A 12,994-nucleotide genomic window follows, 5' to 3' on the forward strand; every position below is an offset into this window, starting at 1 on the left:
TGTGTGCTGGTACTGGGACTTGAACTCAGGGCTTTGTGCCCTTGTTTAGCTTTTTTGCTCCAGGCTGGTGCTCTACACTTGAGCCTCACCTCCATTTTGTTGGTTAATTGAAAATAAGATTCTCTTGGATTTGTATGCCCAGGTGGCTTGGAATCCAGATACTCAAACTTCAGCCTTCTGAGTAACTACGATTATAGTTGTGAGCCATAACTATCAGGAGACCAGAACTCACTCTTGGCCCCAAACCTCCCCCCTCCCCGAAAACCAAGACTGGCAATGCAGTTCAAGCTGGCCTTGAACTGGAGATCCTTCTGCCTCAGTTTTCCCCTTTCTGGATTTGATGATAATACTAGGATTTGAACTCAGAGCCTTGTGTTTACTTAGGCTGGCACATACTAGGCTAGGCTTCCACCATGCTTTCAGCCTCCAGGTGCTGAGATTACATGTATGTTCCATCATGTCCTGTTTCAGATATTTTTTGTTTGAGGCAAGGTTTCCCAATGTAACCAGGCTATCCTTGATTCATAATTCTGCCTCAGTTTCCTGAGTGATGGAATTGTAGATATACACTACTATTTTCAATCTGTTTCAATTATTTTAAAGATAGGGTCTGGTGGAGGTATGGGATGGGGAATGCCTGAATGCAATCTCAGTCAAAAATCTGAGGTAAGCCGGGCACCAGTGGCTCACGCCTGTAATCCTAGCTACTCAGGAGGCTGAGCTCTGAGGATCATGGTTCAAAGCTAGCCCAAGCAGAAAAGTCCATGAGACTCTGATCTCCAATAAACCACTAGAAACCGGAAGTGGCACTGTGGCTCAAGGGGTAGAGCACTCGCCTTGAGCTGAAGAGCTGAGGGACAGCGCCCGGGCCCAGAGTTCAAGCCCCACGACCGCCCCCCCCCCCAAAAAAAACAAAAAACCAAAAAAAACTGAGGTAGGAGGATCACAAATCAGAGACCATCCTGAATAATACAAGATCCTGTCTCAAAAAAAAAAAAAAAAAAAAAGGAAAAGAAAAAATAGCAGGATGCTGCTGTTCACATCTGTAATCCTAGCTACTCAGGAGGCTGAGATCTGAGAATCACAATTCAAAGCCAGCCCAGTCAGGAAACTCCATGAGATTTTTTTTTAAATTGTTTTTTGCCAGTCTTGGAGCTTGAACTCAAGGCCCTGGCACCGTCCCTGAGCTTCTTTTGCTCAAGGCTAGCACTCTACCACTTGAGCCACAGCACCATTTCTGGCTTTTTCTGTTTATGTGGTACTGAGGAATCGAACCCAGGGTTTCAGGCATGCTAGACAAGCACTCTACCACCGACCACATTCCCAGCCTCCATGAGAATCTCATCTCCCATTTACCACCAGAAAATTAGAAGTGGTGTTATAGCTCGAAGTGGCAAGAGCACTAACCTTGAGCAAGCCTCACAACCAACAAAAGAAAGATTTCTGGGTGTTGTTCAAGGCTGGAACCAAATTCCTGGGATCAAACAATCCTACTGTGGGGCTGGGAAGGTGGCTCAGTGGTAGAGGGCTTGCCTTGCATGCCTGAGGGCCTTGGTTCGATTCCTCAGCACCACCTAAGAAGAAAGCCGGAAGTGGCGCTGTGGCTCAAGTGGTAGAGCGCTAGCCTTGAGCTGAAGAGCTGAGGGACAGCGCCCAGGCCCAGAGTTTGGTTCTATATTTAATGTGGAGGTCATATAGTTGAAACTTCCTTTTGAAATCAATTCTGATCACTCCTCTGTGTGTGTGTGTGTGTGTGTGTGTGTGTGTGTGTGTGTGTGTGTGTGTGTGTGTATTTTGTGAAACGGAAAGGGGCCAGATTGCTTCGCCGCAGCGTGGGTTTGGAGGTTCTCAGGTAGCGTCATCTTTTAGATTTAGAAAAGGCGGAGCTGGATTCTTCAGAACCTGAGGGATGAGCGCCACGTGGAGCCACGCCCACAACTAGCTCCGCCCACACGAAAACACTCCTATTAATGTCACCTAGCCAAGGGGCGGAACAGGCCTGCCATTACTCAGGGGCGTGGTTAGAACCCGGAATAAGGAAGTCGATGGAGTTCCATAAGATACTGACCAATGAAAGAACAGGACTCCGAAAAGGAAGAGGAGGAACGGAATAGTCAAAAGGGCGGTGTCCGCCTTGATATTGGGTTGCCTGTCGTCGTCAAGGAAACCGAATTTGAAGGGCGGGGATTCTAGGAAGGCGGGGCTTCCGGGGGCGGGCCGGCTAAGACCTGACGGCCGCTGTCAGCTGACCTGCCGCCATCTTGTCCGCCATTTGCGAGCGGCCGGGAGTGGGAGCGCGGGCCCTTGTCCAGCGGGTGGCCGCCCCTGCCGCCGCCGCCGCCGCTCCCAGACCCCGCCGCCGCTCTGGCCTGGGCGTCTGCTCCACCGCGGTGGCCGGCAGCACTGCGTTCCGCCGGCGGTAGGCGCGGCCTCCGGGCTTCCTTGCTGCTCCCGGCCGGGGTTCTCCGGGGACCACAGCCCGTGGGCCGCCGCGATGGCCCTCAAGATGGTAAAGGGCAGCATCGACCGCATGTTCGACAAGAACCTCCAGGACCTGGTCCGCGGCATTCGTAACCACAAGGAGGACGAGGTGAGCCGCGCTGATCGGGGCTGCCTGATTTGGTTCCTGCCTGGGCCCTGCCTGCCTGGCCCACTCGGCCTCCAACCAGCCCCTGGGTCGCTCGCGAGGTGCTTCTCTGGTCTCGGGTCCGGCCCTGGCTGCCTGCCCTCAGGGGCTGTAGCCCGGCATATTCTCTCCTTTACCTTAGCGTCAATTCACCCGTGAGCAGCAGTTGTCTGTCCACTTGGGGGGCAAGTGTGTACATAGGCGGGGTGTCGGGCCCCGATGCTGGGTGCTGTTCTCAAAGCCTCGGTTTACTCGGAGCGAGTTTCAGGTGTGCTCTCACACCTCCACCAGGGACCCCACCCTCACCCAGCGCGACCTCGCAGGTGCCATCTCACCTTAATGCATTTCTGAACCGGGGGTGCCTGTCCGGATCTCTAGTAGAGATTTCCCCCTTGACAAGCCAAGCCAAGGGTCCACAGGTTCCTGCTGAAGAAAAGTCTTTTCCTTCGGCCGTTTTCTGGGGCCTGACAGTAAATCCCACTGGGGTTTCAGGCTCTAGACTCTGGGTCCTAGCTCTCAGGAAGGTAGGGCTGCTTATGGTTGCAGCCTAGGACACAAAAAGGAGTGGTTGGGGGGTAGGGGTGGGGGAGATCCTGGGATGAGGAAGCCAGCTTCAAACAACCTGAAAGCCGGGGCTGGGAAACGGTTTTCCAGAAGTAAAATTGTTGCTGTGAGCTTCATTTCCTTACCCTCCATTCCCTTCCCCCAACTTGTGACCTAGATTAAGGAGAACAGAGATCGTGGCCACTTGCCTCTGGCTTCATTGAAGGATACCATTTAGGCTGTACAAGTAGTAAAGTCTTTCTACTGAACAGAGGAAAAAGTCCTGAAACAGGGCAGCTGTCTGATGCCTTTTAATGCCAGGTTGTTGGCTGAACCACTCACTGTGAGGGGTCATCATAAGAGGCAGAGAACCTGGTTCTCTGGTTCCATTCCAACCATTCCCTGGTTGGGGGATGGGGGAGTTCTGCTTTCTCGCGACATTGTTGCACTTTTCCTGATCCTGTGACTTCTGACATTGGTAAGGCTATTTTTTGCTCTGCCTTCCACTCCCCTTCTCTCCTGCCTACTGGTATGTTTCCTTACCTGGCTGCTTCAGTTACAATATATAACTAACCTGGGTGTCTTCTTTAGTTTCTAATGGAATGGAGGGAATAAGCTGATTGGCTATTACATGCTGATTGGAAATGCTGTTTTCTCCCCTAGGAGAAATTCATTATTTAGTGGGTAACTTGGACAACTTGTTTGGGTACTGTGAGTGAGGACAAATGACACACACTTTTTTTTTTTGTCAGTTATGGGGCTTGAACTCGTCCTGGGCACTGTCCCTCAGCTCTTCAGGTCAGGGCCAGTGCTCTACCACTTGAGCCAGAGCCACAGTGCCACTTCTGGTTTGGTGGTTTATTGGAGATAAGCATCTCATGAACTTTCCTGCCCTGGTTGGCTTTGAGCTGCAATTCTCAGATCTCAGCCTCCTGAGTAGCTAGGATTACATGTGTGAGCCACTGCACCCTTCATACACACACAGGAGTTGTTTTTTTTTTTTTTTAATTTTTTTTTAGTCTGGTCGTGGGGCCTGAACTCTGGGCCTGGGCACTGTCCCTCAGCTCTTCAGCTCAAGGCTAGCACTCTACCACTTGAGCCCCAGCGCCACTTCCGGCTTTTTTCTTCTTGCTTATGTGGTGCTGAGGAATCGAACCCAGGGCCTCATGCATGCAAGGCAAGCGCTCTACCACTGAGCCACCTTCCCAGCCCCACACACAGGAATTTTGACATGCTTCGTTACCTACCTGAGCTCCTCATCTCTCTCCTTAGGCAACCCTGGAACACACCATAGTTGTATTTATTTATTTGTTTATTTAGTCAGTCATGGGGCCTGAACCCTGGGCCTGGGCTCTATTCCTCAGCTCTTCAGCTCAAAGCTAGTGCTCTGCCACTTGAGCCACAGTGGCTCTTCTGGCTTTTTCTGCTTATTTGGTGCTGAGGAATTGAACCCAGGGTCTCATGAATGCAAAGCAAGCACTCTACCACTGAGCCACCTTCCCAGCCCAAGGAACACACCATGGTTAGGATATTGTTCTGCCCCCTCTATACTAGGGTTTGAAATCAGGGTCTTACTTCTTTTTTCTTTTTCTTTTTCTTTTTCTTTTTCTTTTTCTTTTTCTTTTCTTTTCTTTCTGTGTGTGTGTGTGTGTGTGTGTGTGTGTGTGTGTGTGTGTGTTTTGGGTCCGGTCATGGGACCTGAACTCTGGGCCTGGGCGCTGTCCCTCAGCTCTTCAGTTCAAGGCTAGCGCTCTACCTCTTGAGCCACAGTGCCACTTCCGGCTTTTTTCTTTTTGCTTATATGGTGCTGAGGAATTGAACCCAGGGCCTCATGCATGCAAGGCAAGCGCTCTACCACTGAGCCACCTTTGAAGCCCATCTTTTTTCTTTTTTTTTGTGGGAGACTTAAACTCAGTATCAAACTCAGTATCTGATACTCTCTCATTGGAGGGTACTCTACCACCCAGGCCTCCAACTCCTTGCATTTTTATTTTTATTTATTTACTTTTTATTTTTGCCAGCCTCTCTGTGCTCAAGGTTAGCACTCTACCACTTGAGCCACTTCAAGACCCATGACTGACCCCCTCTCCCCCAAAAAGCACTGTGGCTCAAAGCAGTAGAGCACTACCATTTAGCAAAAAGAGCTCAGGGACAGCTGCCAGGCCCTGAGTTCAAGCCTTAAGACCCCTCCCCCCCAAAAAAAAAATGCTTCGTAGAGTTTTCTTGCTACCCAAGACACCTGAACAAATATTTCCAGTAGTATGTTTTCCGTAGCAGCATAATTTCCCCGAAATGTGTTCCCCACACACACACACCTTTTTTTTTTTTTTTTTTTGCCAGTCCTGGGGCTTGAACTCTGGGCCTGGGCACTGTCCTTGAGCTTCTTTTGCTAAAGGCTAGCGCTCTACCACTTGAGCCACAGTGCCACTTCTGGCTTTTTCTGCATATGTGGTACTGAGGAATCAAACTCAGGGCTTCATGCATGCTATGCAAGCACTCTATCACTAAGCCACATTCCCAGCCCCCCAGCCTTGTACTTTTTTGTGTGTTTGTGCAAGTATAGGAAGATCTGACTTGTGTTTCTGAACCTTCCTAGTGCAGCTGTCTAGGTTTTTAGCTGTTCCCTTTTGACAGGAACCTCAATGGGTCAGGCGTTGCTACATTTATCCTGCAGCATAGTCTGCAGATCTGGGGGATGAAGTCCACAGAGGACACCAGGAAGGACACTTAGCCCCATTGCCTGGTGCCTGGCTTTTAGAAGCTTCTGAAGATATCACCAGATTGAGTGTGACCCAGTGTGGGTCTCCCAGACCTCTAGTCTTGGGAAAGGGGAATTGAGGCTGGCTCTCTTGTGCTTTATCTGCCAAAGACCGCACTGCACAGCTGCTCCAGCAATGTTTGAGTACAAAGGAACACCAGGAGGTCCTCTTGGCCTTGATGGACTTTGTAATAATCCCAGGGCCAACTGCATAAGATGATTTTGACCAGTCTCATAGACATGCTTCTGGGGTCTGGAATTGAGCTTTAACGTGACACATACTGGCTAACTCCTCTTTTTCCCATGTAGCTGGGATGACAGGCATGGACCATCACACTCAGCTATTTGTGTGTGGTACTGGGGCTTGAACACAGATCCTGAGTGCTAACCCTTAGCTTTTTCACTCCAGGCTGGCACTCTGCCACTTGAGCCACAGCTCTACTTCCACCTTTTTTAGTGTTTAATTGGAGATACGCGTCTCTTAGCCTTTCCTTCCCAGGCTGGCTTTGAATGGCAATCCTCAGATCTCAGCCTCCTGAGTACTTAGGATTCAGGCGTGAGCCATCAGCACCTGGCCATTTCTGGCTTTTGGTAGTTCTTTGAAGATAAAAGTTTTATAGACTTTCCTGCTCAGGTTGGCTTTTTTTTTTCTTTTTCTTCTGTCAGTTATGGGGCTTGAACTCTGGACCTGGATGCTGTCCCTCAGCTCTTCAGCTCAAGGCAAGCACTCTGCCACTTCAGCCACAGCATCATTTCCAGTTTTCTGATGGTTAATTGGAGATAAGAGTCTCACAGACTTTCCTGCCTGAGCTGGCTTGGAACCGAGATCCTCAGATCTCAGCCTCCTGAGTAGCTAGGATTATAGGCATGAACCACTGGTGCTCAGCTTTTCAGCTATATATATATATATATGTATATATATATATATATGTATATATACATATATGTTTGTGGTGTGTGTGTATATATATATAATATATATATGTATATGTAATTTTTGTCGGTCGTGGGGCCTTGAACTCTGGGTCTGAACACTGTCCCTCAGCTCTTCAGCTCAAGCCTAGTGCTCTACCACTTAAGCCAGAGGACCACTTCTGGCTTTTTCTGCTTATGTGGTACCGAGGAATCGAACCCACCACCTCATGCATTCAAGGCAAGCACTCTACCACCGAGTCACCTTCCCAGCCTCTCCAGCTATCTTTTTGAGATAGAGATCTTAATAACTTTCTGCCTGAGTTGGCTTCCAGCTGTTACTCTCCTGATCTCTACCTCCTAAGTAGCTCTGAGATAGCAGATGTGAGCCACTGCTGCCTGGCTTTTTTTTTTTTGGTCGATTGTGGTACTTGAACTCAGGGCCTGGGGTGCTGTTTCTGAGCTCTTTTGCTCAAGGCTAGTGCTGTACCACTTGAGCCACTGCACCATTGCAGTTTTCTGAATGGTTTTTTGGTGATAAGAGTCTCTCCGGCTTTCCTGCCTAGGCAGGCTTTCAAACGCAGTCCTCAGATCTCAGCCTCCTGAGTAGCTAGGATTACAGACATGAGCCACTGGTGCCTGGCCTTTTTTTGGGGGGAGGGGGGTGGTCAGTCGTGGGGCTTGAACTCTGGTCCTGAGCACTGTCCCTCAGCTCTTCAGCTCAAGGCTAGCGGTCTACCATTTGAACTACAGTGCCACTTCCAGTTTTCTGGTGGTTTATTAGAGATAAGAGTTTCACAGACATTCCTGCCCAGGCTAGCTTTTTTTTTTTGTCGGTCGTGGGGCTTGAACTCTGGGCTTGGGCACTGTCCCTGTGTTCTTCAGCTCAAGGCGAGCACTCTACCACTTGAGCCACAGCGCCATTTCTGGTTTTCTAGAGGTTTATTGGAGATAAGAGTCTCACAGACTTTCCTGCCCAGGCTGGCTTTGAACCACAATCCTCAGATCCAGCCTCCTGAGTAGCTAGGATTAGAGGTGTATGCCACCAGGCTGGTGGCTTTTTTTTTTTTTTTTTAGACAAGATCTCATCACAAGCCAGGCACTGGTAGCTCATGCCTGTAATCCTAGCTACTAAGGGCTGAAATCTGAGGGTCATGGTTCAAAGCCAGCAGGGACAAAAAAGTTCCCGGGAAACTCTTATCTCTAATTAATCACTCAAAAGCTAGAAGTGGTGCGGTGGCTCAAGTGGTAGAGTACTAGCCTTGAGCACAAAGAGGCTCAAGAACAGCACCCAGGCCTGGAGTTCACGCCACACAACTGACCAAACAAAACAAACGAAAACCTCATCATTGTGTAGCCCTGGCTACACACTTGTTCCAGGCTACACTCTTGTTCCTTCTGCCTCAGCTTCCCAAATACTGGGATTATGAACATTTGCCCCTACATCTAGCGAAGGCCCATCCTCTTTGCTCTGTCCATTTCCAGCACAAACTTAAAGATTTTTTTTTTTCTTTTTTTCCAAAATGAGGTCTGGCAGTGTTGGCTAGGCTGGCTTTCAATTCCTGGACTCAAGTAATTCTCACATCCCACTCTTCTGAGTAGCTATTTGAATCCCTTTTTGAATCCTTTTTTCAGTGATTTCATTGACTTGATCTGGCCAGTCACCTGCTCCGCAGGTGCTGTCCATTGTTCAGGCAGGCTCTGTTTTCCTGCCAGTTCCCCTCCAGACAGGACCTTCTTCCCCAGAGGCCCTAACTTCTAGGTTTCTGCTGCGGCTATAGGAACTGCTTCCTCCTTCCAAATAATCTTACTGTTTTCCAGCCCCTGTGTGATATGGAGACTTGAGGGTGACTTTATTGTGCTTAGGTAGATACTGGGCACCATAGATGCCTGTCTGGGGATCATCCTCGATCATACAGACCTACTGTCACCACAGTGTAAGAGGCAGGCAGAAGCCAGGCTGAGATCTGAGTGGATCATGATTTGAAACCAGCTCAGCCAGTAAAGTCCATAAGTTATCACAAATTAAGCTCCCCAAAACCAGAAGTGGGGCTTTGGCTCAACGTGGTAGAGTGCTAGCTTTGAGCACAAATGCTTAGGGACAGCACCAAGCCCTGATTTCAAGCCCCAGGATTGCTCCCCATTCCACATTGAAACAAGCAGGCAGGAAGATCGTAGAGCAAGATGGGAGATGCTACTACTATGAAGAGGGAAGAGGGGGCCTTGAGCAGAAAAAGGATTTGGGGCCTCTGGAAGCTGGAGCAGGTGGAACCCAAATCCTCTGGGAAGGACCACCAGCCCTACCTGGACCTTAGCCTAGTAAGGATTGTTTGACCCCTTTTTTTTTTTTTTAATTGGTAGGTCATGGAGCTTGAACTCTTGGCTTGGGTGCTGTCCCTGTGCTCTTAAGCTCAAGGCGAGCACTTTACCGCTTGAACCACAGCGCCGCTTCTGGTTTTCTGAGTGGTTTATTGGAGATAAGAGCCTCACGGACTTTCCTGCCCCAGCTGGCTTTGAACCGCAATCTTCAGATCTCAGCCTCCTGAGTAGCTAGGATTACAGGTGTGAGCCACCGGTGCCTGGCTGTTTGACCCTTGTATTACGAAAGGTCTGCTGTTTCAACAACCACACTTTTTTGAGTATGTACATGGATCAGTCCCTGGCCTTACAGTCCCCCTTCTTCCCTGTGACCTTTCTCCTATCCCATGCCAAAAGCTATGGCTCTACCCCCTCACATCCCAAGAACCTGATCCATCCTGGCTATTTGCCTCTACATTGTCCTGTATCATGGATGCCACATGTCTGACTTGGCTTCCGCTCAGCAGCCCTTTTAGCATACATTGTTCGCGTACAGGTGCCTGTTGCAGTGTGCTCCTTGGGGGCACTTGGGCTCTTGCTGCATTTTTCTGTAATACACTACCCCTGGCTTCACTGTTGCTTCTGCAGTTAAGCTCAACTGAACATCTAGGACTTTCAGCACCCAGACCTGTGAGAATAGGCAGGACTTGCAGCCACCTACCCAGTCCTTTCATCCCACTTCTCTGCTACCTCATCCTTATCACCATATTAACCAAGTTGGTTCTGCCAAAGAAACTACCTGGAAGGGGTTAGTCTGGACCTGACTTCCTTGGAAACACACAGCACAGAAGTCCGTCGTGAGGGCTGGGAAGTTGGCTCAGTGGTAGAGCGCTTGCCTTGCATGCCTGAGGCCCTGGGTTCGATTCCTCAGCACCACATAAGCAAAAAGAAAAAACCTGGAAGTGGCGCTGTGACTCAAGTGGTAGAGCGCTAGCCTTGAGCTGAAGAGCTGAAGGACAGTGCCTAGGCCCAGAGTTCAGGCCCCACGACCGGACTCCCCCCCCCCCCCCCCCAAAAAAAAAAAAAAAAAAAGAAGTCTGTCGTGACTGAGGAGGAATGGGCAGGGGGTAGAAGGCAGGGAAAGGAGAAACATTCCTGTCCTGAGTGGGCCACCGTCATCCCTGCAAGATGAGATGATGGGGATTCCAGTGCTCCCCAGTGTAGCCCAACATTGCATGTGTGGCTCTGGCCCCTGCTGCCCATCAGTGCTCTCTGGCATTCAGGACCACCGCTGACTACAAATAGAAACAATAACAACCATGGATGGTTTAAATCTCCCATTTAAAGCAATGAGAAAGAGCCGGGTGCTGGTGGCTCATACCTGTAATCCTAGCTACTCAGGAGGATGAGATCTGAGGACTGCAGTTTGAAGCCAGCCTGGGTAGGAAAGTCTGTGAGACTCTTATCTCCAATTAGTCACAGAAAAGCCAGAAATAGTGCTGTGGCTTAATTGGTAGAGTGCTAGTCTTGAGCAAAAGAAGCTCAGGGACAGCACCCAGATCCAGAGTTCAAGCCCCAGGTCTGTCAAAAAAATTGAAAAAATACATAGTGGTTTATTGGTACATACTTATAATCTTAGCACTTGCCTCAGGAGACTGAGGTGGGAGAATGGGGAGTTTGAGTTCAGTTAAGGCAACATTGCAAGACTTGGTCTCAAGAAGTCTGTGAAGCTCAAGTGGTAGAGTACCAGCCTCTAGAGCTTGAATTTAAACTCTAGTATTACTCCCCCCCCAAAAAAAACCCCATAAGATACAGTTAATTATAAAAATACATTTGATCTAACACAATGTATCTCAGATCTTGGCATTTCATGACAATGTAGAGAGGCCATTTGACATGCTTGTTTGCCTGTTAAGTCTTGAAGACATAGCATGTGATTGGCTCTCACACTTGGTTCTGATTAGCCACATTGCTATATGGGAGGCTGGGAGCTTCCTTAGGAAACTTGTAGCTCTGATGTCATGACACTCTCTGTCTGTTTGTCTGTCTGTCTCTCTCTCTCTCTCTCTCAGCCCCTGCTTGGATCCCAAGCATCTCAGCAGGACCTGGAAGTACAGACAGGACCTGAGTGCCAGGAACTCAGAGGCTCCTTTGGACTCAGTCTCTGTCCCTTTTCTATCCTGTTTTCTTAGGACTTGCCCCTCCTATCATGGCACATGAATGTGCTCTAAGCTCTTACTTCACTGCCAACTTGTAGCTAACCCAACTGGCTGCCTCCTTTAGTTGCCTCTAGGCCTTCGCATACCTGGCCTGCCCGTCCTCAGTTCTTCATGCTTGGTTGCTGGTATGGCCTCTGGCTTATGCAGGACTCAGGAATACTTTTAGAACAATTATGAAAACACAGTATTACCTTGCAGCATCTGTTAGGTGTCCTGTCCTTGGGTGGCTGAAGAATACCGGTATTAGTGTATAGATCTGTAAATGGAGCTTGTTCACCACATGAATAGGACAATATTTCTGGGTTGCTGCATTTTTCTAGCCCTGACTTAGTTAGCATCACAGTATCTGCACTTGGCTCACCTACTACAGCCCTGCCCAGCAAACATGAGGCCCTCATTTCAAACCCCAGTATAGTCATATATAATACAATACAATACAATATGATACTAGACAATACGATAGGATGGAATTTGTGTAAACACACATTTCACAATTGGAGCTTGATTTATCTCAGGGCTAGAGCGCTGTCCCTGAGCTATTTTTGCTTAAAGCTAGCACTCTACCATTTTGGCCACAGCTCTACTTCTGGCTTTTGGGTAGGCTAATTGGAGATAAGAGTCTCATAGGCTTTCCTGTGCAGGCAAGAAACCACAATCCTCATATCTCAACCTCCTGTGTAACTAGGATTACAGGCTTCAGCCACCAGCACCTGGATCAGCTGAGTTATTTTAAGAGCAAGGTAGCCAAGGATAGCCTTGAGCTGTGGAACCTTTTGTCTCAGATTCTAGTGCCAGAATGACAGTTGTGTGCTGCCACCCCAGGCTCCTTTCTTTTTTCTTTTTCTTGCTGTGCTTAGAATAGAATCCAGGGGCTCGTATGCTAGGTAAGCACCCACTACTGAGCCATAGCTGAGATTTGAACTCAGGGCTGGACTCTGTCCTTGAGCTCTTGTGCTCAAGGCTAGCACTGTACTACTTGAGCCACAGCTCTGTATCTGGCTTTTTGGTGGGTTAATTGGAGAGGAGAGTCTCATGAACTTCCCTGCCCAGGATGGCTTTGAACCATGATCCTCAGATCTCAGTCTCCTGAAAAGCTGGGATTAGACATGAGCCACCAGTGCCAGCTCGAGAAATTCTTGACTCCTGTTAACTAGCAAAAAGCCAAAACTGGAAGTGTGGCTCAAGTGGTAGAGTGCCAGCCTTTAGCAAAAAAGCCTAAGCAAGAGAGCATGGCCCTGTGTTCAAGCAGTACTAGTACAAAACAAAAACTCAGTCTTGGAAAAAAGTTGTTACACTATCCTCTTTAGTGAATCATAACAAAATTCTGTACTGTTCAGCACCAGAGATGCAGTGATGTTATTTGTTTTTTTGTTTTTAATGGTTCTGGGGTTTAAACTCAGGACCTTGAGCTTCCTAGTGAGACAAAAATTTTCAACCCAAGGTTGGTTGCATGTAGGAATGTAGAACCTGAGAATACAGAGGGTGACTATGATCTTTTTATTCTAGATCATTTGTGTACTATCATCAGGTAATTATTTTCTTCTGCTTTTCTGGTAGCAGTGTTGTATGGAAAGAAATTTGAATGCCACCCTTTTTACAGCATTGCTTACTGTCATTGTAAATTGTATTCTGTCTGTT

At 48.5% G+C, this 12,994-nt stretch overlaps 1 protein-coding gene across 2 annotated transcripts in view; it reads left to right on the top strand.

Moving 5' to 3' along the window:
* The first annotated feature begins 2,271 nt into the window (after positions 1-2,271).
* The window catches only part of Ap3d1 (adaptor related protein complex 3 subunit delta 1), a 55,908-nt gene continuing 45,185 nt past the window's right edge, over positions 2,272-12,994 (top strand). For both annotated transcript variants that reach the window (XM_042697040.1, XM_042697041.1), the window contains exon 1: positions 2,272-2,590. In XM_042697040.1, the coding sequence (XP_042552974.1) occupies positions 2,495-2,590 (96 nt within the window). In that variant the 5' untranslated portion in view covers positions 2,272-2,494. The remainder of the gene's footprint in view (positions 2,591-12,994) is intronic.

The sequence above is a fragment of the Dipodomys spectabilis genome, unplaced genomic scaffold (genome assembly GCF_019054845.1).
Source record: "Dipodomys spectabilis isolate Male_0828 unplaced genomic scaffold, ASM1905484v1 ptg000215l, whole genome shotgun sequence".
Taxonomy (NCBI): Eukaryota; Metazoa; Chordata; class Mammalia; order Rodentia; family Heteromyidae; genus Dipodomys; species Dipodomys spectabilis.